Source organism: Sus scrofa, chromosome 18 (genome assembly GCF_000003025.6).
Source record: "Sus scrofa isolate TJ Tabasco breed Duroc chromosome 18, Sscrofa11.1, whole genome shotgun sequence".
NCBI classification, from domain to species: Eukaryota; Metazoa; Chordata; class Mammalia; order Artiodactyla; family Suidae; genus Sus; species Sus scrofa.
The window spans coordinates 10,314,363-10,339,779 of NC_010460.4; the positions used below are offsets into that span (position 1 = coordinate 10,314,363).

The following is a 25,417-nucleotide window of genomic DNA, read 5'->3' on the forward strand; positions in this document are numbered from 1 at the left end:
ACACCACAGCCACAGCAACGCCAGAACTGAGCCGTGTCTGCGACCTACACTACAGCTCACAGCAATGCTGGGTCCTTAACCCACTGAGCAAGGCCAGGGATCAAACCTGAATCACTCATTGATACTAGTCAGGTTCCTGACAGCTGAGCCACAACGGGAACTCCTAGAAGAGCTTTCATTAACTTTCATTAACTGTTTTTCATGTGATCCAAGACATCAATTTTAAGCCTTATCAAATTCTGTACTATATAAGAAAAATTTTACAAATTAAAGCAGTACTTTTTTATCATCACTTTTAAAATGCATATTTTAGAGATATAAAAATTTGAAAATATGTGCTTCTTGTAAATCCACCAAGAATTTTATTCGCTTTTAAGGGCCGCACCTGCAGCACATGGAAGTTCCCAGCCTAGGGGTGGAATCAGAGCTATAGCTGCCAGCCTACACCGCAGTCACAGCAATGCCAGATTCAAGGCCTGTCTGTGACCTATACCACAGCTCATGGCAACACCAGATCCTTAACCCAATGAGTAAGGCCAGGGATTGAACCTGAGTCCTCATGGATACTAGTCGGATTCGTTTCCACTGAGCCACAACGGCAACTCCACCAGCAGCAAGAATTTCACAAGAAGGAAAGTCCATGATCAACCACTCATCTTTTTATTTAACATGATGAAGGATTAATAATCACCCACAGAGAAGAAAACATGTTAAACACAACTAAAATTTGAGCTTAGTTCCAGAACTGAGTGATTTTGAATAAATCACTTTACTATCATTAAGACTAATTATGGAACACATTACCCCACAGAATTGTTTTGAGAAATACATGAGCACAACTGCATTGTGTGTGTTATAAAGTATAAAAGCACAATCTTGATATCAGATTTTTTTTATTATTAATACAATAACTGAAGAATATAATATGTCAAAGTCTTGCTATGGCTAATTTTAAAGTATTAAAAAAAGGATTTAAATTTTGCCACTAATCTTATTTTCAAAATGTATGTGAAATGATAATTTAGCCATCAAATATCTTTAAATGTTCAATTTAATAGTAAATGTGAAGAATCAAAGAATACTACATATAAATATATATTTTATAGATTTCAATTTTACTACATAGCACAACAGAAAATACTTTATGGAAATTCTGAAGAGTAGATATGAGGGTTAATTTTCTTAGTCCTAAATTAAGTGCTCAGAAACTGAATTTGTCTCCTTGTAATATATTACACATTAAAAAAAATTAGGTATTATATATATTTTTAAAATTTTGGCTCTTTGATTCCTCCTAACATAATAATTTCAACAGTCATTCCTATTGGAAAAAGTCAGAGGTCTTTCCTATTATAAGTGCCTTGATACCTATATATTTTGGGTATTTAACTCTTCCTATCAAGAGAAAACCACTCATTTAGACATCTTTAACTAAAATACCTCATTGTTTCTGTAAATGGAAGTTTGAAATCTTTTCATTTCAGTCATTTCTGACAAATGACAGTCAGTTAAATGCTTAGGCCCTGCCAGCCCTCTTCTGCCATCCCAATGCAAGAAAGTTCTTGCACACAGATAATCATTTCAGTCAAATCCAAATGCTAGGCCATTAAATCTTTTGTCCCATTAATTTGGTCATTATTTGTGGTTTATCTACCAAATTAAAATGATGATCTCTAGGAGTTCCCTGATGGCCTAGCAGTTACCACTAGCAGTTACCACTGTAAGACCTCCGGCCTGGGAACGTCTGCATGCAATGTGCATGGCAAAAAAAAAAAAAAAAAAAAGATAAAGATTAACCAATATCACTAGACACAGAATCTAAATTGAGTTTTACATTATTAGGAGTAAGCAATGAGTGAATTTTAATCAGCAACACTACTCACAAATTAAGCTATGAATTTAAGTTATTTACCAACCCATTTTCCCCACAATGATTGCACAATAAAAATGTGCACAAATCTTAATTAAAATATATATACTGTTTTGGATAAACGTATACTCTGCTGAGCAGTGAACAATTAAAAATTCATTTATATTATTTCTAAACTAAAAGTGCAACTGCTGTATAATGTAATAACTACCTCTATGTTCCAAATAAGAAATGCTTTTTATTTGCTCTTCAGAATGGAAAAAGTCGTAAAGTAAAACACAGCAATTATTTCAGTGAGAAATCAATCTGAAGATAAGGGATGCAAGCTGCTCCACTAACAAGTGTTTTTAAAAAACTGCATAATTATTTGACAAGAAATTAAGACTTTATCAAGCAGTTTGTTTTTATAGTATTATCAATAATCAAGCAATAGATTTAAGAAATACATACAGTTCCAGACAGGACATCATGGGGGCAACAGTTGAGAAGGTGACTCTTGCACACTCTGTCATCACTGAATTTGATACGCTGACGAGTAGTATCTCCTGTAATATAGGAAAGTTAATAACATTCAAGGTTAGACAACTGGAAAGTACTTATTTTCTGAGATTCCCTATTAACACTAGCTTTTCATGTGTGGCTATACACACACACATTTATAAATCAGCTTAAGAAGGGTTAGTTTTTTATGTAATATCCTACAGAAAAACTATTTTAGACAACATGCAGTTGCAGTATGTGTACTGCATATGTAATTCAAATAGTCAAAGTGGGAAAGTAATGCATTCTGTTAAACAGAGTACTTCAGAAAAGCATAGGATTTAGAGCAGGAATGGACCTTAAAGGTTATCAGGTCCAAACCCTTCATACTTCAGATGAGGAAACTGAGGCCCCGAGAGGTTAATTGACTTGCAGCAGACCCACTAGGAGAGTTTCTATTGGTATACCATGTTCCCTACTTGACACTTAGCACTGATTTATTTTGTAATTATTTACATTAATTGAAAAACATAAAAAAAATCTTGCAAACATTGCATACACACTGCGAATCCCCACTGAACCCCAGACGCCATTTCTTCCACTATTTTGTTCCAGCTGCAGTGTCTCCCTTTTGCTGCTGGGAGGAGTTAGAGAGGGTAGAATAACGTGTTTAAGAGTGTACAAACCTGGAAGAAGGACTTACACACCAGTGAAACAAAGGCACATTGCCTAAATGAAATGTTAACTTTAATGCCTCCAAAGGTCCCATATCTCCAAGTTCTATGTAGTCTGTGCTATGTGTGGCCAAACTGGGTACATTTAAATTCATTCTGTCTTCATTTAACACAATACACCCCCTAAGCAACAGATACATCCACCTTGCTAATCAACTATGCCTATCTACTCAAAACTTTAAAAAAATCTAAGAAAAAGAAGGGTAACCATCTATAATAACAAAATATAGATGTTACAATTTTTTCCCTTAGAATCTCCTTGGGGAAAAAAACTCGTAAGAATGTTTCCTCTAAGTAGAATGAGAATAAGCCCTGGGAAATGAAGGTGTTTTGTTTTAGCCTTAAAATGACAGCATCATTGATGAGTGAAAACCTACTGGTGAATTACTGAAGCAAGAGATTTTGGTACCAAAACAGATTGTAAATACTACTGTGCTTCACATGATGCCTGGGGCACTTGAAAAACTTTCATCTAGGAAGTGACTCAATTATTTAAAATAACTTTTTTTTACATGTGAATAACAAAAAGGTTAAAACTTTACCCCTTTCACACGGCCTTATTTTGAAGAGCTTGCTCAAAGTCAACTAAATACTGTCATTTTTAGATGGGGTAAGATTTTGTTCAGATTGTTTTAACTTGGTCAAAAAGATTAAAATTTGCAACCAAGGTTTATAAAATTTTAAGAACAGTAATTTATAGCTAAAACGATAGCTTCACAGCAGTTCAACAATAGGTTTTCTAGAGGCTAGTCTCTAGTTAAAGTAGATAATTTTTGACACCACAATTTGGAATAATTCATTTAGAGTTCACGCCTGCTACTATGATAACGGTTATTTTGATGGTCCTTTGTTCCTTTTAAACACAACTGCTTTTGTTCCACATTCATTAACACATCTGAAAAGTTAGTGATAACTCACGGCTCGGCGAATGCGGGGCCTTTCTGACACTCCCTTGCAGATTGAAGTAGGCAGGCAAAGATACATTGAACCTTTACAAATAAAACAAGGGGCCAGATTGTTCAGTTTGTATAGAATAGACTCTGCCAGCAATTTCAATACAGCATCTAGAAGTACATGTTGACTGTAAAGATTCTCGTATATGAAAACAAAAGTGAACAAAATCAGGGTGTTTGGTCATTGTTTTGTTTTGTTTTTGTTTTTTTAAAATACTGACTTAAGTGCAACCCTAAAAGAATAGGACTGATCATAGGTAAACGTGTACGTCCAAGGCTGAAGCTCTCTAGAGTGGTCCTTGGGTGAGCCAACCGAGGTTTAAATAAAAAATATGTTTTATAAAGTGTATTTCATCACAACTTTGGTTAAGAGCCTTAAGCTCATGTCAGAATGGTCCTATGATGCGCTCACACCAGGATGGCAACTATTATAGGCTTTTTGCTTCCTCACATACAAGAAAAAATGTTTTAAATCTATACCCAAATTATGCTAAGAAATGTGAATATAAATTTTTGAAGAGGAAAAAACATACATATCTAGAAGTCTCCCTACTACAAGTATCTAAGCTTTTCAGTAATGCAACAGCAGTATTGTTCCAGTGCTTTGTCAATCTAATGGCTTGAGAATATTACAAGCCAGGCCTTAGAATAAAATCAAGACTCATAGAAGTTTTACTAGTCAAACATTTTGTCAGAAATTACAACATTAAATCTAATATTAAGATATAGGTGCCCTGAAGACACTGCTATCAGACGAAACATGAACAATTCGGAATATGAATTTAACAAAATTATCCCTGATGAGCTTTTTTTCTTAGAAAAAGTATTGGTTTCTATAAATGTCAAAAAGTATTTTTAAATAACTCCTCACTGCATATGGATGGTTGCTCTATAAATATTTGATAACTGCAGCCAACACAATAAATACAGCTATCAAATATCAGCCTGTATAGTAATCTTTATAACAATAATAAAATTCCTATTAATTTGATATACAGAAATACCCTGAGAGGCCTACCAACTGAGTATCTGTTTATTTATTTCTATTTTTAAAGTTTTACTTAAGAGACTTTTTTAAGGTGAACACTTAAAAATAATCTGGCTGTATTACCATGCAGTACTTAATACATTTATCTGGGCTTATGCCATTAAATTATAACCTGCTAAACCAACAAAGAATTTTAAAATAATACTGGTAATTCTGGTTTCTGTTAAGATATCTGGCCCAAACCATGTTTTTCAAAAGAAACTAGGTAAAATAGCACCCACTGAAAAACAAATGGGGGGGGCACTATAATTAATCAGTAACAAATACAAACCAAATCTTATAATACAAGAAATTATTTTATTAATTCAATATACTTTTATCTTCAGGTTTTCTGGGGATACATTCATTCTAAAAATAATCTAAGTTAAAAAAAACAATTGCCCTGCTCCACTAACATTGGATCCAAATCATAAAATCAAGCAAGCTTATTGCTGAATATATCCTCTGTGCTAAGCAATGGGGTTAACTAAGATGCACTGACGATGGGCTCTCTACCCTCAAGGAGCCCATCATTTTGCTAGAGAAATAGGACATTTAAATGATGTAACAAGTCGTAACAAAAGAAAGCATGATTCAAGTGACAAATGGATGTTTTTAACAGATGAAATACTACCAAAGAGTAGTACTTCAGGAATTCTAAGACTAGAATGACCGTCAAGAATTGAAGAGGTTAGAGAAGGCTTCATGTGATAAGTAGAAGCCATTTTTTGAAGGAAAGATAGGACGTAGATCAAAGGGAAGGACAAAGAAGAGCATTCCAAACTGGAGTAGTATTTTTGACAAAGCTTATAAAAGCAAGAAGGTTTGGGATACAGTAGGTAAATCATATCTGGCTTTGGCAAATGGCTTCACATAGGGGAATAGCAAAGTTGGGGCAAGAATAGTATTTGGGGGGTAAAATCTGATTTCTTAAATAATTTTTCCATTTTTCTCTTCAAATTTTTAATGTGTAAACGAAGTTTAAAAAAAAAAGTTTAAAAGTGGAGTTCCAGTCATGGCACAGTGGAAATGAATCCGACTAGGAACCATGAGGTTGCAGGTTCGACCCCTGGCTTCGCTCAGTCCATTAAGGACTCAGCACTGCTGTGAGCTGTGCTGTAGGTCGCAGACAAGGCTTGGCTCTGGCGTTGCTGTGGCTCTGCATAGGCCAGCAGCTGTAGCTCTGATTAGACCCCTAAGCCTGGGAACCTCCATATTCCACGGGTGCAGCCCTACAAAAACAAAACAAAACAAAGTTTAAAAGTAATGGGGCAGAGATCACACCAAATTATTTAGCTCACAACAAAATGCCCTCACCCATAAAAACATGGAAGACTCTTCTCTATAACCTCCACAATATTAATTAGGCTTTGTACATAACTATATTGACATGTTTCGAGATTAAAAACGTGAATGAGATCTTTGAAAGGAAGTTTTCATCATGAGAATGGAAGCATCAAAATTTCCATTAATATTTTCTACCAAGCAACTAACTTCAGAGTAACTATTCTCCTAACAACTCTCTGTTGTTCCACCTTCACGAGTATCATGATTTGGGAACACTTCAGTCACAGGTGTACAATAAAAACTGAAATGCATATTATTCCTTTCAAGGTCTTTGAGTAATGTAACAGAGTTGGTGTTGAGGCAGTTTCACTCGGGGAATACAGACAAACTACTCTTAAAAGAAGGCTTCTGTTCAAACTACTCAAACACTCCTATTCTCAAACTCTCCTTCAATCTGCAGATAGGGAAAAATAAGCCCACTGTAAAACCCCACCCACACTGCCACTTGATGGTCCTGCCTTTTCTGAAACACTTACACTTAAATTCTAGTAGTAACACTTAAAAATCTTAGCCTGGATGGTCTGACAGTGTACATGATGCATGCTATTTTCCCAATATCCACCCCCTCCCTTCCAGTGCCAACCACCCTCTCCCTCCCATACAAACAATAAATCAACTTTCATAGATTTAGTTGCTATTTTAAAAACATCAAAATTTTACTTTACCCATTCTCTCCGATGCTCCCTGTATTTTTTTAAGCTGTGAGTGGATGACCATGCTATGTGATCAACAACTGTGAAGGCTAAGCAAAAGTGAACTGAGTTTAGTATTATAATTTCAAAAGAACCTTAAAGTTTGTAATATTTGACATACATAATGGTATGCAGAATCCTATTTTACTGCATTTTATCAGGCATTAATGGCAAGCAATTTATAAAAACAACTAATTAGTATTTCTTTTGTACAGAATTAGCTTAGTTAAGACTTAGCTTAGAGAAAACAGAGGAGAAAACTCAACAGCACACAAAGCAAATGGAAGCATCCCCTAGTTTATAAATGGGGCCAAGAGAGGGAAAGTTCCCCCACCTTCTCCAATGTGACAACCAAAGCCCCCCCCCCCCACAGGTATATACTTGTTAGGGTACACATGTCACTGCTGGCTTGGGACAGGGTAGGCACAGTCCCTCTGAAATAAATTCCATTCCCATTCAGTAAAAGGAAAGCCAGAGTTAGAAAGAGAGGTAGCTTCTCATTTGCCTGTCCCCTCAAATCCTCACCTATTCTACCTTCTTATTACCATTCCTTCTAATAGAAGCCATGAATCCACATAATAATGTGGGAACTACATAAAGACCAAATTCCAGTCTAGTACAGAGCAGGAAGAGGCCTGCTCTGTGCTAGCAAACATGTCTTCATGTGGAAAAGCAAACTCCTAATGTCTTCACATGAACCAAGGAAAAGGTTCTGCTGCACAGTAACTATTTTTTTTTGTCTTTTTTTTGCTATTTCTTGGGCCGCTCCCGCGGCATATGGAGGTTCCCAGGCTAGGGGTTGAATCGGAGCTGTAGCCACCGGCCTACGCCAGAGCCACAGCAACGCGGGATCCGAGCCGCGTCTGCAACCTACACCCCAGCTCACGGCAACGCCGGATCGTTAACCCACTGAGCAAGGGCAGGGATCGAACCCGCAACCTCACGGTTCCTAGTCGGATTCGTTAACCACTGCGCCACGACGGGAACTCCTGCGCAGTAACTATTAAAGAAACAATTTGATCACTTTTACATCCTCCTCCAATAGTCTCACCAACTCCACTAACTTCTCCCACCTACCTTTGTTGTTCCTTCCGAATTCAGCCTAAAGCTCACCTATAAGAACCCTTTGTAATTAACCTTAAAAGAAAAACAAATTACTCCATGTTACCTTGTTAATAAACTCAGTTTAATTCACTGTATATTTATACAAATCAAAGTTTATAGAGTTCATTTTATGCAAAGACTCACTACCATGTCTTAACATAATATGATTACTGACGCTTTAAAAACATTTATTATGACTTGATACACATCAAACTTTTCAGGAGTCTATTTAATACATAAGGAAAACAAAGAAAAAAATATTCAGCCAAAGATGGCAGTGGGAAAAACTAAGGCATTCTCCCTTCTAAATCTATTATCAAGTCACTTTTAACCAAATTTATAAAAATCATACTGAATAGTATAGAGGCTTTCCTTTGCCCCAGAAAATGCAAAAATAAGGTGACCTAAAGGCTATCCTTAATTCTTTCATATGGCCCTATAGATTTAGCATTACAAATAGGTACCTTCACCACAATTCCCATGAGCCCAACATTTTAAAACTGCAATGCCCACTGTAGAAGAAATTTCTAGAACAAGTTCAATCTTGCTGCGTATGATGATCAAGGATTAATAGCATTAAACACTTTTAAAATCTACCAGCCTATTCGTCTAGAAACTCCATATAAAAAATTATAAGGAATGAGGAGTTCCCATTGTGGCTCAGTGGTAATGAAGCTGACTACTATACATGAGGATGTGGGTTTGATCCCTGACCTCACTCAGTGAGTTATGGATCTAGTGTTGCTGTGAGTTGTGGTATATGTCGCAGACACCGCTCGGATCTAATGTTGCTATGGCTGCGACATAGGCCAGCAGCTGCAGCTCCGATTGGACCCCTAGCCTGAGAACTTCCATATGCTGCAGGTGCGGCCCTAAAAAGCCAGAAAAAATTTTATATATATATATATATATATATATATATATACACACACACATATATATACATATATATATTATGGAATGAGACTGGAAAACAGTCTTGGTAGCAGGAAAAAAGCTTACAGAGTGTTTAAGAGCTAACAATGGTGAAGGAAAAGTGGGAAATGTGTGAAGAGAAATACTAAAGTAGCTGCATTCCAAGGGCTCTGTTCCACTCCTTGCCACACGCTATCTTCTCCCATTACACAGAGTCTTGGAGACTGGCAGGGGGTCAATACCATCACATTTCTGCTGGGGGCAGGGGTTGTGGGAGGATATATGCTTTAAGAAATCAACATGTTTCTGTGGAATCTGAAAAAAGGACAGACGGAACTTCTTTGCAGAACAGATGCTGACTCACAGACATTGAAAAACTTATGGTCTCCAGAGGAGACAGTTTGGGGGGTGGGGGGATGTGCCTGGGCTGTGGGATGGAAATCCTGTGAAATCAGATTGTTATGATCATTATACAACTACATATGTGATAAATTCATTTGAGTAATAAAAAAAAAAGAAATCAACATGTTTCTCCTCTTAGATTTAGGACATACATTAGAAAAGCCTGAAAATAGTTACCCACAAATATATTCCTAAAACTGGATGATATAGAATTTGTTTTATGGTATAGGTCATAAAGGAAAGTCAGTCACTAAAAAGTTGCGGGCTGCTAATTTTGTATTTTTGTAATTTTGTTACTTGCAGAGCTGCTACTCTGATACCATAACACTCATTCTCTGGATATCAGGTGCCTTCTATCATTCAGAACTTTCTATACACAAAATTAGACTTAATGATAGCTATCTCTGGCTATGAAGAAATAGCTGAAAAGAACCAAGAAAAAGTAATTGGTTGATCGGTCTATTAAAGAGATAAGTTCTCACTGGTTGGTGACTGCTATAAAACCTAAGCAGAGCCTCCCCAAATCTAAAACCAATGAAGAAATAAAAAGGGAAAAGAAATGAGAAAATATCAAAGGACAAAGGTGACAAGACAACTCAATGATAACAGAAGTTAAAATGAAAAAGATTACCATGAAGGAGACTGAGCCTTACAACTACTGAAACAATGCAGCAGAAATACTGTGACACATTCACAGGAACTGCCTTTAGGGAAAGAACTGAAAACTGTGAAAGGGAACATAGTGGACTTCATTTGCGATGCTTTTTTTTTAATTCCAGGGAAACACACAAAATAACATTTGTTCACTCATACAGGTTTTTGATCGTCTTACATTTTTTAAACTTTTTTCAAAATTAGACACTGACCTGCAATCAATACCCAGAATCACTTAAAAATAAACCTAACTATTCATGTGTAAATCTTCACTCCTCCCCAGACTTTCGCTTCCTTCAGGATTAGAGTCCTATTTCACTACTCTATTCCAGAGTCAAAAGACTATAGAAGCAAATTACGTTCACAACTTCTAAGAAAAGGAAAGAAACAACTGAAGCAACTCAGCAACCTACAGATATTCAGGTTCTATTCCTACCAACCATTACTATACCCTAAAACACATCACCTAGTGTTAGAACACCATGTCTGGGGAAGTACTCCAACACTAGGAGGCAAATCAAATCATCTGACTTATTTTCATACCAGAATTTCTTAAAATACAAATACATGGCTTCTAAAATCTGAGGTGAAATCAACTGTTTTCTTAGGAAGCACGCCCTGTTCAGTCCCCTGTCCATAATGTAGAATCACCACACTCCCCCCCGCCCCAGGCCCCCCAGTTTCTAGTCCAGGGGTTTTCTTCCGATAAGAAGCTTTTCCCAAAGCCAGCACCTTTTCACACTCCTGCTGTGTGGTGAAATCCTGCAGAAGTGCAGCTGACCACACGGACCAAAACATTAATGGAGAGGTAAGATCAAGCTAAATAGGTAGCTTCTTCCTAGAAATCAAGGTGGACTTCCCTAGGGACGTCTAGATCTCTTCCTCTCACAGGTGTGCATTTCTGTCTATTTCTAAGGAGAAGTTATTTCTACCTAGGGGCTTGGGTATATACATTTCGAGCATATATTCCTTTCACATGAATAACTAGAACAGTATTTCCAAAAATATGAGATTTGTACAAAAACTCATTTTAGACGTTCTGATTTCAACAACATGACATTTTAAATACTACTCAAGCACTTAGTGGTGATTATTATGATTAAGTCAAGAAAAAAGTTTCCACTTTGCACTTAGTATGCATTTTAATCAACACATCTAAAGTTCTAATTTTTAGCACAAGATAAGTGACAAGAGTCTAGTTATCTCTTATAACATCATGTAGTTTTCACTGTGTTTTTGTGGGGACATAAACCTTCATTTTAAAATCAGCTAAATTTTCACAAAGTGAACTGACAAAGAAAAAATATTAAACAAATATTTAAAAGGAGTAAAGGTGATATATGTGACTAACACTTGGGAAACATTTATCCAGAACAGGGTTTCTCAAACTTTTAATTTGATCGGAGTCACATGGAAGGCTTCTTAAAACACAGACTGCTGGCTCCCACCCCCAGACCTTCTGATTTGGTAAGTCTGGAGTGGGTCCAAGAATGTGTTTCTAAGAAGTTCCAGGTGATCCTAAGGTTTCTGATCTGGGTACCACACTTGTGAGAAACACTGATCTAGAATAAATGCCAACAAGACTCTTCTTAAAGGACCAGACAGCAAATATTTTAAGCTTGCCAGCTATCTATCTCTGTTGCAACCACCCAACTCTGCTGTTGTAAGGCAAAGCACACACAGACAGTATGTACACAAATGGGCAAGACTGTGCTTCAACAAAACTTTATTTACAAAAAGCAAGTGGGACATAGTGCCATGCTGATCTAAAACATACCTCAAGTACTAAAAAGAGTATACTGTGTAGCTTAATAGCAGGACAGAATATAGAAGCAGCTGAACAGCTAAGTGTACACACTTGGATATCTATCCAATAAATATCCAACCGATTTCATTCAGAGGCAAAGCTTTGGAAAATTGAACTCTGAAAGTGAAAACTAATGTCTAAAAAGAAAACTGAGGTCTCAAGAAGATAAAAACAATTTACCATGCATTTAGGAGACATGACAAAAGACTCAGCAAGGGCCGCTGGTTAAATTCTTTTCACGTTGAATCACAAAGGTCAAATATCATTGCACATGGTTCACAACTAAACTAGAACATAAGGATCAATATCTAGTGAGTGTTTTTTAAGAAAAAAAGTTTTAAAGACTCCTTTCTCCAGCCCAGGTTAAATACCAAAATATAACTTTTTTCAGTTGACTGAGCTACAGGTCACCTTCTGATGGCTTTGACTTTTCAAATTCCTAAGTTACTCAGTTAAAACAAAAACACAAAGCTAGAGCCAATTCCAGAGTTTTTACAAACTACTTTTCTCTATATCCTCAGTCATCTTACAAAACTGATCAATTGATCTATTCTGGCCTTGCCTTCTAATTTCTATCCTAGCAGCTGCTGGTGTGTGAAAATTTAAATCGAAAAGGAAAAGATGGACTTTTTTTTGCAGGTAGTGAATCTGTAAGACTGTAGACTAATTAAGCTGAAGAATACAACCACATATGTGTGTCCTCAAGGAATATACTAACAGCCGCAGACTTTTAAGATTCAGTCCATTTCAAGCACCATTCTGGAATTCCACTCTAGAGAAGCATTTGCCTCATGTTCCTAGTGTTGCTCAGCCCTTACTGTTCTAAGCCCTGTGCAACCCCAAACTCACCTGAACTCTTAGCAACTTCAAGCTTTAATGTTTATATGAAGCACCTGATACTGAACACTCTGGAAACCTTACCTCATCGTGACATCTACTTGCCCCGGACTTCCTGTTACCCATCTTGAACCTGTAGCTCACTACCACTTATCCTTTTGTGACAACTTACCCAAACCAAACCAAAATATTTACTTGCTGCTTATAGAGCTTATGAAATGATAGACAAAATGATTTTTCTTTGGTTTCAATTTATTTTTTATCTGAAGTAAAAGAATGCCTGAGAAGCTCAGGTTTCCTCCAGGAGAGCTAAACAACTGCAGAGAACCCAAGGATAATGCAGAGTTGTAGGAGTTATTATTACTGTTTTCTGGACTGCTGTGTAAATAGAATTATTACTCAGAGTTCACATAACTTTTTTAAAGGATTATGTGGTTGGGTTTTGTTTGTTTTTTTTTGTTTTTTTTTTCTTTTGGCTTTTTTGGCCATGCCCATGCCATGTGGAAGTTCCCTCACCAGGGAACAAACTTGTGCCACAGCAGCAACCCAAGACCCTGCAGTGACAACGCCTGATCCTCAATCCACTGCATCACAAGAGAACTCCCACTATGTGGTTTCAGTGTATTGATATACCTAGACCTCAGATAAAATCAAGTATTTACTAAAACTGTTTAATCTCCCGTTTAACTACTTAACCTTGTTTGCTGGAATTTATCATGTTAGAGAATTTATCAGCTCTACAATTAGATATACTCCATCATTATTTTTTTAAATGTTTGCCTGAACATTAAAGGCTATGCCTCCTTCACTTAAAATGAACAATCCAAGCAGAATAGAAGAATGACTTACAACTGACCAAGAAATAGATGTGGCTCATTAAGTTTATGAGAGAAAACGAAAAGAAAATGCTCTCAATGTTGATGACAAGTCAAGAAACACAGATTACAATAAAGATGATTTTATGAAGAAAATCCACTGAAGAAAACAATATTTCAACCACTGATTCAATAATTTATTTTGCAGAAAGGCAGCAATGTCATACTGTCTATAGGTTCAACAGTTATATATCACTAAACTTGTGTTAGGGACAAGTAAATGACTTTATGAATTGTATTTTCCTGGTTATCTCCTAGGATGCATATCCTTCTAATTTCACATCCCACAAACTACAACTGCCATAGAATTTAACTGATCAGTAAAAAATCTTAAATTACGATGAACGTACTTGATAACTGAGGAAGTACATTGTATGTTTAGAAAGATTATCATCAAAAATAGCTAATATTATCTGAAAGTTTTCACTTGCCCTAAACATTCCCTAACTGTAAGGGACAATTAACTCTATTCTATAGCCTACAGGTTATTTTTAAGGGCAAGTGCCATTTCTGGCCTGTTTTAACTTTTCAGAGATGGCCTTTGCTCCCATTTATTTATTTATTTATTTATTTTGTCTTTTTTAGCTATTTCTTGGGCCGCTCCCGAGGCATATGGAGGTTCCCAGGCTAGGGGTCTAATCGGAGCTGTAGCCACCGGCCTACGCCAGAGCCACAGCAACGTAGGATCCAAGCCGCGTCTGCAACCTACACCACAGCTCACGGCAACGCCAGATCCTTAACCCACTGAGCAAGGGCAGGGACCGAACCCGCAACCTCATGGTTCCTAGTCGGATTCGTTGACCACTGTGCCACGACGGGAACTCCCTCTGCTCCCATTTAAAGGAATGGTATGGAATCCTCAAAACTACCTTCTCTAACTTCCCTAGCTGCAAAACTTAGGATGTAATCTAAATTCATACCCTCAACTTTAATTCCTATCCCTCAAACCTTGCAAGGCCTCCCTGGGGTAAGGACCAGAGACTTCTCAACCAAATAGTACTTGTTGGCAAAAGGGCTTTCTTTAGTTAAGGGATACTCTTCCAATTAAACCAACTCAACAAAAATGACCATAGTGTATGTGAGGACTCTAGGTTGCCCCAACCATCACAAAGACAATTCAGCTCAACTGCTGCTAGTCTTTTCCTGTTGCTCCTCCCTGCTTTCAAATGGAATACGTGGGGGGGGGGGGGGGATTATCCCTTCCGCTCCCATCTATTAATGCTAACAACTAAAATGAAAGTATCTATAAAATTTAATGTACCTTACCCTTCAGAGAAAAATACTAATTTATATCTACTTATGGTTCCTTCCAAGAAACTTTATACTTATTTTTCAACATTTTTAAGGATAACATAAGAAATTATTTGGCTTCTCATTTAACAAATTATAGAGTTAACGTGAGGCAAAAAAGGTTAAGTGACTTACCCAACGTTACAATTAGAGGTACAGCTGGGGCTAGAAACCAGGTCTCCTGAGTCTCAGCCCAGTGCTCTTTTCTTTAGCCCATGATGCCTTATCAGAAAAATCCAAATACAGTCAGACCCCCAGTTACATGGGTATGAGTTACACTGATTCACATATACAAACTTTATGTAGTGTGACCAATGTTTCAACTCACGCGGTACCCTGCTTCCATTTATGCAGTATGCCAGGCATCGGCACGATTTTCAGTGGCACACAGGCGGTTGCCACCACCAGGGCCCTAGGCAAAATTGCAAAGAAGGCAAAGTTTGTCTTTGGCCCTCCCACCTCCCTTAATGCATTCCTCTCCCACCTCCTGGTCATCCCCCTGCCCAGCCTCCCGGCACCATCATGCTGCCCTCTGGTTATCCAAAGCCTCCCACTTCCGCCACTCACCCAGAACGGACCTTTCTGGAAGTACTCAGTGATCCCAAATTACCTCTCCATTTCCCAACTAAAATTCCTATGTCAGTGATGCCTAGGTCATCTACATGATGAACTGACTTAAGTAAGTCAAAATAAATTATGCTTAACATATTAAAATCTCCAAGGAGTTTAAAAAGGAACTAATTAAAAACTCTGATTTGGGGAAAGGGAAGAGGAAATAGACTTTTCATTGGGGGGGGGGGAGGTGAAAGAGAAAGCACCCTGACCTCCTGTGCCCCTTCAGATTCCCTCAGACAGGACACTAAGAGTTGAAGGGGTGGTTATTGCCACCCAGAGTCCCACCATCCAAAAAGACAGTGGTTGCTTCATAGTTAGTCCCTGAGATTAAAAAAACACAAAGAAAAAAAGGTGGACAGAGCTACCTTCAACACCCTCCCACATACCTTTTCCACCTCTTCCCCACCTCCTGGATCCCCATTTCCACCTCTTAATGCCACAGACACCCAAGAGCATTCCCTGTAAGCTGTTCCTGTGTCCAATACAAAGCTTCCCACTTTATGGTTTCAAATTACATGGTGTTATTCAGGAAGGTATCCATGATCCCCTATCCCTGGATAACTTGAGGTTGACTGTACACTAAAAAAAAAACAATCCTAATTATTTAAAAGTCCTTAATAAGATGAAATATGTAAACTCAGTAACTCTCTTGTAAGAAGGAAAAGAATGTTCTGATTCTTATAAACATAAAAGAACTAATTTGGGTATCTTAAAAAACATTCAATTCTTTTCCTTGAAAGTAGTTAAGTCTTACTTCTGGCCCAACACAGCAGTGAAAATCCAGTCATTTCAGATAAATAATATCATGGACTTGTAAACATGATTTCAATGGTAAATCCTCTTAGTCTGGAGGCAAAAAAAATTGAGTAACAGACACATAAAAATATAAATTTGTACACAAAGCAGAGTGGATTTTAAGATATCCAAGTTTCTGCTAATTACACACAAAGGAAAAAATGTGTGTGTATATACATATATACACACACATATATACATGTATATACATACATATATACACATATATATGTACACACACATTTTAATTCAGCTTTGCAAGACCAGACTGGCTGCGTAGTTTGCAATTTAGCAGGTGATAGCAGTTACTTTGATCCAACTACCCTCCCAGTAAAATTAAGAAATTCAATCCATACAGAGGATACCAAAAAAGGTATCCATTTAGGATTAAAAGGATCATGTAAAGTAAGACTTAAGTGAGTTTTAGAATTTTACTATAAAGATTATTCGGTCAGCCAAAATCCTGGATTAAGCCCCTTCTCAACACCATCTTCATAATGGAAAAGGAGCAATTTAAGACATGCTGCAGTTATAAAAACCATTCTTCTCTGAAAGTGAAAAAATGGTAACTGGCAGAAGTTTCCCCAGTGGTGTTTTTTAATTAATATTAACTTGCAAGGATTTACTACACAAATAAAATTCATTTCCTTCCCAGTCTTCCCCTCTTCTCTACACAACCACAACAGGTTTGCGATCTACATTTTCTATAAAGAAAAGTTGCAAACGTGGGTTTTTATTAAAACTGAACTAGGAACACTGAAAAACGATTCAAAGTATGCGCTGTTAAAAACATTTGAATTCAATGTTTTTAATCTACTCACACATTCTGCTGCAAAGCACTTAAGGAAATTATAACAGTGGACTATTCAAAAGTTTGTGTGCCTTTTCTCTTAAGTCAAACAATTTAAATAACTTATCAAGAAAAAAAAAGCACTTCTTTAATGGCTAAGAAACTATTTGCCTGAACAAGCAACATACAAAAATGAGCAAGGGTTTGGCTTTGTTTTTAAGAGATAATGAACTAGAGCCTTCCTTCATATTCGCATGGATTTGAATCGAATTTCAAAGAGTACATTACTAACGATCATCACCAAAAAAGCAACAGCACTTTATCTTTTTATTTAGACATTCTCTATGACAAAAAGATATCCATCCAGCAATTAGTGGTTTTCTACACAAATTCTAACCTAAGCGCCTAAAAGGATCGTTGTTTCCCTCAATTCTACTTCACTGGGCACATTTTCAAAATGGTTCTACTTGGGCAACAAGCAAGATTTGTCAATATTTACTGAACAAAGCCTCTATTAAATTGTCTAACAAAATGGAGGTCTCCCGGAAAAAACAGGCCGTAACACTTTCTTTTTACAAAATGGGCCAAACACACCCACCTCAAGAAACCATGGTTTGGGTCAGATTTCCCCATAAGAACAGTTGTTTCTGTGGGGGTCGAGAGTGCATCTCTGGGACTGGATTCCTAGTGAAAAAGGTTTTTCCGGACCCAGATAAGAGGGGCGGGGGAGAGGGGGTGTCACTTCTCTCTGGATTCTCTGGAGGGCGGCGGCGAGGGATGATCCCAAAACTCTGGGTTCGGAAATTAGCTCAGGGGGACGGAGGCTTTAGCGGTCCAGGTACCCAATCAGCCACAAAACAGGCCGGCCGACTACCCAAGAGAGACGTGGGCTCTCCGGTCCCAGCCAAGTCAACACTGAACGCTTCAACTCTCCTTTCAGCCTCCAGGCCCCGCCTGACCCCATTGGCAGCAGTTCCCGCCAATCCGCTCGGTCACCGCCCCCCAAGCCCGCCTGCCCAGCCATGATTGGATGGGACAGGAGCTGGGACCTCGTGTTACCAATCTGGGAGCCCCTTACTCAGCCACACACGCAAGCCCAGGTGCACCCGCGGAACCCCTGCCCCTCGCTTTCCCGATCCCTTCCCCCACCCCCGGGGCAGTGGCAGAGACTTACCGTCCCGGGAGGTGCCCATCAACTGGTCCAGCATCGCGCGCATCTGGGCCTGCGCCGACATGGCGGCGGCGTAGCGGGCGGACGGGCCGGGGTGGGGCGCAGACCGGGCCCTCTCGGGCGGGGGGGAGGGGGCAGGGGGAAGGGGTTGGGGGAGGTGAGACGCTGTCTTGGTTGCCGCCGCTGCCTCAAGGCGTGCGGAAAAGGAGCCGGAGGGGCTGCAGGAGAGTCCGGGCTGCGTTCCTCAAGACGACGCGTACGTGGAAGGCAGCAGCCCCCCAAAGCGACCCTCGCTCCCTCACGCTCCGTCGGGTTCCTGGGAGAGAAGCGATACCGGCTAAGCAAGCTCTCGTCTCCAACACCGCCACCCGCCGGAAAACGTCAGCCCCCCCCTCCAAGCTCTGACGCCGCTCGCCGCCACCGTCGCCGCAACGTGAGCGCGCACGCTCCTCGCGCTTAGTCGTTTCCCGCGGGGGCTCCACCAACCGGCGTTCAACTGTATATACTCCGCCCGCCCCGCGTAGGAGGGGCTCCACCCTAACGGCTCTCGGGCGCGTGCACGCGGCCTTCTTCCGCTCCTGCCAACCCCCCCCCCTCGATCTCGCGAGACTCTGGTGCCTCAACGGCTCTGCGAGCCGGATCCGCCCGGGGCGCCAAAAGGTCTGTTAGGGCAGTGCCGCACGCCTTGCTGGCGAATCAGACCCAGGTTAGCCAGAGGGTTTGCCCCAGTCGAAAGTAAGTAGAGACCATGCCCGTCGTTTCGACTGAGGTTAGCAGTCTTATGGGCGTATTCCTGATGAGTACTCACAGGTTAACGTGTTTTCAGGGGCCGACCTGAAAATCGTGTAGACTCGACCTTTTTCTCCCTGCTCCCCGACCCCTTATGGAAGGAGCCCTGGAGATCTGACAGCTGGGTCATTTTCCTTAATGACTTTAACAAATGACCTTAATAGGAGTTCCCGTGGTGGCGCAGTGGCTAATGAATCTGACTGGGAACCATGAGGTTGCGGGTTCGATCCCTGCCCTTGCTCAGTGGGTTAACGATCCGGCGTTGCCGTGGGCTGTGGTGTAGATTGCAGGCGGGGCTCGGATCCCGCGTTGCTGTGGCTCTGGCGTAGGCGGGTGGCTACAGCTCCGATTCAACCCCTAGCCTGGGAACCTCCATATGCCGCAGGAGCAGCCCAAGAAATGGCAAAAATACAAAAAAAAAAAAAAAAAAAAAAATGACCTTAATAAAGCAGGGAGGCTTTAAGCCCCCAGAACTGGAGTAAGTCAAGTTCAGGAAATAATGCCCGAAATTAATACACTAGGAAATTGGCCATCTAACCTCCTTGGATTTTTCATCGTTAACGTATATAGCAGGAAGCTGTTACTCTAAATTAGAAACTATAAATATTAAGCAGTATTCTGAGAAAGGAAAGGAGGTAATCTTGTAGCCAATTTCTTTCCTGCCGAAGTTAAATATGTAGGGTAAGGCCTTTTCAGTATATCAGCAGCATTGACAACGAAAAAGAAAGCCTGTGGGTTTGCCATCACCCTGCATTCCAAAGGACGGATTACTAACTGGGACCTTCAGCAGTTTATTTCTTAATCTCACGTCTAATGGCGATAAACATACATACCTTAGCACTGTGGGGAGGCCTAAGTGAGCTAAAAGAAATGCCTAGCGTTCTCTTGGGGCACAGCGGATTAAGGATCCGGTCTTGTCACTGCCGCGGCTCGGTGGGGGTCGCTGCTCTGATGCGGGTTCCATCCCTGGTCTGGGAATCTCTACTTGTCTCTGGCGCAGCCAAAAAAGAAAGAAAGAAAGAAAGAAAATGCCCAGCCTGGAGCCCTGTCCTGATATTTAAACTTTTTTTTTTTTTTTTTTTTTTGTATAACAATTAACTCCTTAAAATGAGACAAGGGTATTTTGAAAGGATATAATGGTATTTTTATGATTGTTTCATCAAAATTTTAGCTACCATTGTCTTGGAACTTATAATTTACCAGCAAGATAAAAAAGGTTAACATGAAATAGTCATACTCCGAACGAAGATCCCTTTAAATGCATAGTGGGAGTTCCTCTTGTGGCTCAGCGGTAACTAACCAACTAGTAACCTTGAGAATGCGGGTTCCATACCTGGCCTTGCTCCGTGGGTTAGTTATTCTGCGTTGCCTTGAGCTATGGTGTAGGTCCCAGAGATCGCTGGGATCCTGCGTGGCTGTGGCGGTAGCCCCTCAGCTGCAGCTCCAATTCAACCCCTAGCCTGAGAGTTTCCACATGCTACAGGTGTGGCCATAAAAAGAAGAAAAAAAAAAAAAAAAAAAAAGCATAGTGGGCCAATAAATAGCTTAGCATCACTGTAGTGTTTAGTAACTGACAAAAGTTTCCCACCAATTATTCAGAGAACTGAAAACTCAAACTCCAAATATTTTGAATATTACGCTTTGAAAACTGCTTACAATAAAAGAAAAAAGTACAAAAACATGTCCTAGAGGAGTGCACTGTTATGTATACAATATCCTTGGAGGAAAACACACTAAAATGTTGAATAATTACGTGTTGGTGAAGAGATTTTCGTTCTCTCACTTTCTCTCTCTCACCTTTCTGGCTGCTTACATTTTAGACATATCTCCTATTTTTTTTAAATAGGTCCTTTTAAATAATCTGATACTCACTGTCTTTTAAGTGAAGCATTTAATCATATTAATTTCATGTATGCCTGGGTTTAAAGCGCTGGTTTTATTTGTTTCACCCGTTTTATGTTTAATTTTCTCTCCTTTCCCACCTACCTATTAATCGTTCCATTTTTTTCCCCTTCTAGTAGTTTGGAAATTTTAGTCTGTTTTTATTCTTTTAGCAGTTACCCTAGAAGTTACAAGGGGCGTTTTTAACTGAATCAAAATCTAATCAATACCTTTATACTTACCGTAGGGAAATAATATAGAGAACCTAGAAAACTAACTCCATATAAGTTCTTCCCAAGTCATGGGCTCTTGTTAACGTGTGTTTTAGTTCCCTGTTTTTTAAAAACCAAGTTTCATATAATCAGAGTTTATTTACCACTTTCTTTGCACTTCTGGAATCTCTGCCTTCCCATCTGGGATCATTTCCCTTTTGTCTGATGTTTAAACTTTAGGACTGGAGTCAGCAATCTATAATCCACCTGTCAAAGCCATCCCATGCCTATTTTTGTGAATCGTTTCATTGGAATAGCGCCAGGTTTCTTCACTTGCTATTGGCTCTGGTTTCTTTTGCCCTCCAGCAGCAGAGTTGAGTGGTTGTTTGTGGCAGACACCACATCCCATGGCCTGCAAAGCTCAAATATTTACTATCTAGCTCTTTAGGGAAGTTTGCCTACTCTGCTTCAGGGTTTGCTTTGGTGTAAACCTGCTAATAAGGGAACACTTCCATTTTTGTTGGTCTGAGAAGACATTTATTTTGCCATTCTTAATTCTATATTTATATTCTAAGCTGGAAGTTGTTTTCTTTCGGCCCATAGATTATTCTATTGATCTGCTGCCTTTCACCTTGATTGCTCTGTCACTCCTTTGAAGATAGTAGTCAGCTGCTTCAGATTTTGTTCTATTTTGCCAGTGGTCATCTGCAGCTTATTATGGTGTACCTGGGTGTGGATTTATCTTTATTTATTCTGACATGGTTTATCAGTTCCAGGAAATTTTTAGCTATTCTCAATACAGTCTTTCATTCATCAACTTCTGGACCTTCAAATAAATGAATAAGACACTTCACATTTCCTCTCTCTTAACTTGCTTTACATTTTCCACCTTGTCTTGCCAAGCTACCTTCTTGACACTTTTTTTCTGATAAATTTTATAGTTCACCAATCTCCCTTCAGCTCTATCTAGTCTGCTGTTAAACCTATCCATTGAATGATTTATTTTTTCATTTTTTTCAGGTATTGGGTCATTTTTGAAAACTTAGTCGTTTTTGTTTTGTTTTGTTTTTGTCTTTTTGCTATTTCTTGGGCCACTCCCGCGGCATATGGAGGTTCCCAGGCTAGGGGTCAAATCGGAGCTGTAGCCACCAGCCTACGCCAGAGCCACAGCAACGCGGGATCTGAGCCGCGTTCGCAACCTACACCACAGCTCACGGCAACGCCGGATCGTTAACCCACTGAGCAAGGGCAGGGACCGAACCCGCAACCTCATGGTTCCTAGTCGGATTCGTTAACCACTGCGCCACGACGGGAACTCCCGAAAACTTAGTCGTTTTTTATAGCTTCCGCTTCCTTGATGAAATTTCCAAGCTTAGCTATTCTTTGACCCTTTGGTCATAATTGTTCTGTAATCTTGAGTTTTCTAATTATAACATCTGAAGTTTTTTGTGGTTCTGTTGTCATTTCTCCTGGTTTTCACTTATGGGGTCTTGTATTCTTATGTGTCTGTTTATCTTTGCGTGCTGAAAATTTATTTGAAAAAATCACGGATAGAAATAATATAAGCCCTAAGTAGATTATAATGCTAGTTTTCTCAGAGAGGACTTTTATGTTTCTCTGATAGTAAATGAAGACATTACTAGTCAAGGATCACCATAATACAAATTCAGGCCCTCAATTTCTCTTGACACCACAATGGCAAAAGTGTGGTCTAAAAGCCTGGCAAGGACTTTTTTAAGGGTCCTAGTTTAATGTGTGATTTATTGCCCAGCTTGGTAGGCTTAGACTTTGCCTTTTGCCTCCCTAGCCCAACCATCCCATGAAAAGTACAGGTCAGTTTCATGTCTACTAAATTGGCACGTGACCCTGAAGCCAAAAGTGTGGCCTCTAAGCATTATGCTTACTTTTTTCAGTTCTTGCCTTTTAAGATTTGGCCTAGTATTTCCCTTCTCAAGAGCTCTTTAGGAGTTCCTGTCGTAGTGCAGTGGTTAACGAATCCAACTAGGAACCACGAGGTTGTGGGCTCCATCCCTGGCCTTGCTCAGTGGGTTAAGGATCTGGCGTTGCCGTGAGCTGTGGTGGCTACAGTTCCAATTAGACCCCTAGCCTGGGAACCTCCATATGCCATGGAGTGGTTCAAGAAAAGGCAAAAAGGCAAAAAAAAAAAAAAAGCTCCTTAATGATTTTAAGAATTTTATCTTTTTTTGGTTGCACCTGCAGCATGTGCAAGTTCCCAGGGCCAGGGATTGAACCTATACAACAGCAACCCAAGCTACTGCAGTCACAACACTGGATCCTAAACTGACTGTGCCACAAGGGAACTCCATGATTTTAAGAATTAAAAGAAAAACAATTTTAAAAAATATTTTGGAGTTCCTGCTGTGGCACAGCAGATTAAGGATCTGACATTGTCTCTGCAATGGCTCAGGTCCCTGCTGAGGCACGAGTGTGACCCCCATCCTGGAACAGTGGGTTAAGAATCTGGCATTGCTGCAGCTGAACTCTGACTCAGTCCCTGGCCCAGAAACATCCATGTGCTGTGGGTGCAGCCAAAAATAGTTCATCCAGATTTTAATTGTCTTCAACAGAAGGCTTAACCCAAATTACCTAGACTGTCATTAACAGAATTAGAAGTTTATTCTCTTTGTAAATTTTTTTTATTTTTAAAATTTAGTAACGATTATTCTTACCATCTGAGAGAAAACAAAAACCTCTGTGACTATGTCCTAGAAACTAAGCAATTAAAAATTTGAATAGGTACAAATAGCGTACATTTTTCTAGCCATCCAGAGCAGATAACTCAAATTATTTTTTTGGCCAAACCCATGGCATATGGAAGTTCCCAGGCCAGGGATCAAATCTGAGCCACAGCTGTGACCTGTGCCACAGCTGCAGCAATGCCAGATCCTTAACCCACTGCACTGGGCCAAGGATCAAAGCCTAGCCTCAGTAGAGACCCGAGAACTGCAGAGACCATGCCCAATCCTTAACCTGCTGTGCCACACTCCAGACAACTCTCCATTTTATTTTAATTTAAAAATTAATACAGTAAACTAAGGGTATATAGTAATTTTTTTTTGTCTTTTTTTTTTTTAGGGCTGAACTCAAGGCATATGATTGTTCCCAGGCTAGGGGTCTAATCAGAGCTGTAGATGCAAAAGGCCTGCACCACAGCCACAGCCACAGCCACTCGGGATCCGAGCCACGTCTGCAACCTACACCACAGCTCACAGCAACACCAGATCCTTAACCTACTGAGCGAGGCCAGGGATCAAACCCTCATCCTCATGGGTACTAGTCGGGTTCGTTAACCACTGAGCCATGACAAGAACTCCCCTATATGGTAAAATGTACATTGGAGTTATCTTGGGGCATGAGCACATACCCAATGTTAAATTTTATAAACATTGTTCCTGGGGGAGTTCCTGTCATGGCTCAATGGTTAACGAATCCGACTAGGAACCATGAGGTTGCGGGTTCGATCCCTGCCCTTGCTCAGTGGGTTAAGGATCTGGCGTTGCTGTGAGCTGTGGTGTAGGTCACAGACACGGCTTGTATCCCGCATTGCTGTGGCTCTGGCGTAGGCCAGGCCGGTGGCTACAGTTCCGATTAGACCCCCTAGCCTGGGAACCTCCATATGCTGCGGGAAGCGGCCCTAGAAAAGACAAAAGGACAAAAAAAAAAAACCAAAAAAAATTGTTCCTGTTAATTTAAATATAGAATAAAAAAATTCAAATTCTGTATAAATTATGTATCTTTTACTTGGGTGAATTAAAAACTTACCTTATGGGAATTCCTGTTACGGCTCAGCAGTGATGAATACAGCGAGTATCCATGATGATGCAGATTCAATCCCTGGCCTTGCTCAGTGGGATAAAGGACCTGGCATTGCTGTGAGCTGTGGTGTAGGTCACAGCTAACAGCTGGGATCCCAAGTTGCTGTGGCTGTGGCATAGGCCTGCGGCTACAGCTCCAATTCAACCTGGAACTTCCATATGCCACAGGCGCAGCCCTAAAAAGACAAAAAATAAAATAAAAACTTATCTAACAAACAGAATGTGCCCTGAATTAGCCTGCCTTTAGTTCAAAACAATACAGCTTTCTAGTATGTGAGCCTTTTGTTTTTTTCGTTTTTTTGTTTTTTTTTGTTTTTTTGCCACATGTGGAAGTTCCCAAG

At 39.7% G+C, this 25,417-nt stretch overlaps 1 protein-coding gene across 23 annotated transcripts in view; it reads right to left on the minus strand.

Annotated features, from left to right (window-relative positions):
- The window catches only part of LOC102162486 (putative RNA-binding protein Luc7-like 2), a 65,151-nt gene extending 46,286 nt beyond the window's left edge, over nucleotides 1–18,865 (minus strand). Inside the window, exons 1-6 of one of the 23 annotated variants that reach the window (XM_021078857.1) lie at nucleotides 18,362–18,828; nucleotides 15,316–15,399; nucleotides 7,077–7,153; nucleotides 4,003–4,073; nucleotides 2,910–2,987; nucleotides 2,321–2,415 (exon numbers count right to left, since the gene is read on the minus strand). Coding sequence is in view for 8 of the 23 variants with exons in the window: in XM_021078848.1 (XP_020934507.1) it covers nucleotides 2,321–2,415; nucleotides 4,003–4,073; nucleotides 15,316–15,482 (333 nt within the window). In the remaining 15 variants the exon portion in view is untranslated. Of the gene's footprint in view, nucleotides 1–2,320; nucleotides 7,026–7,076; nucleotides 18,321–18,361 lie in introns of those variants that run through there. The other 22 variants (XM_005657737.3, XM_013990775.2, XM_005657742.3 and 19 more) reach the window with 22 other exon arrangements.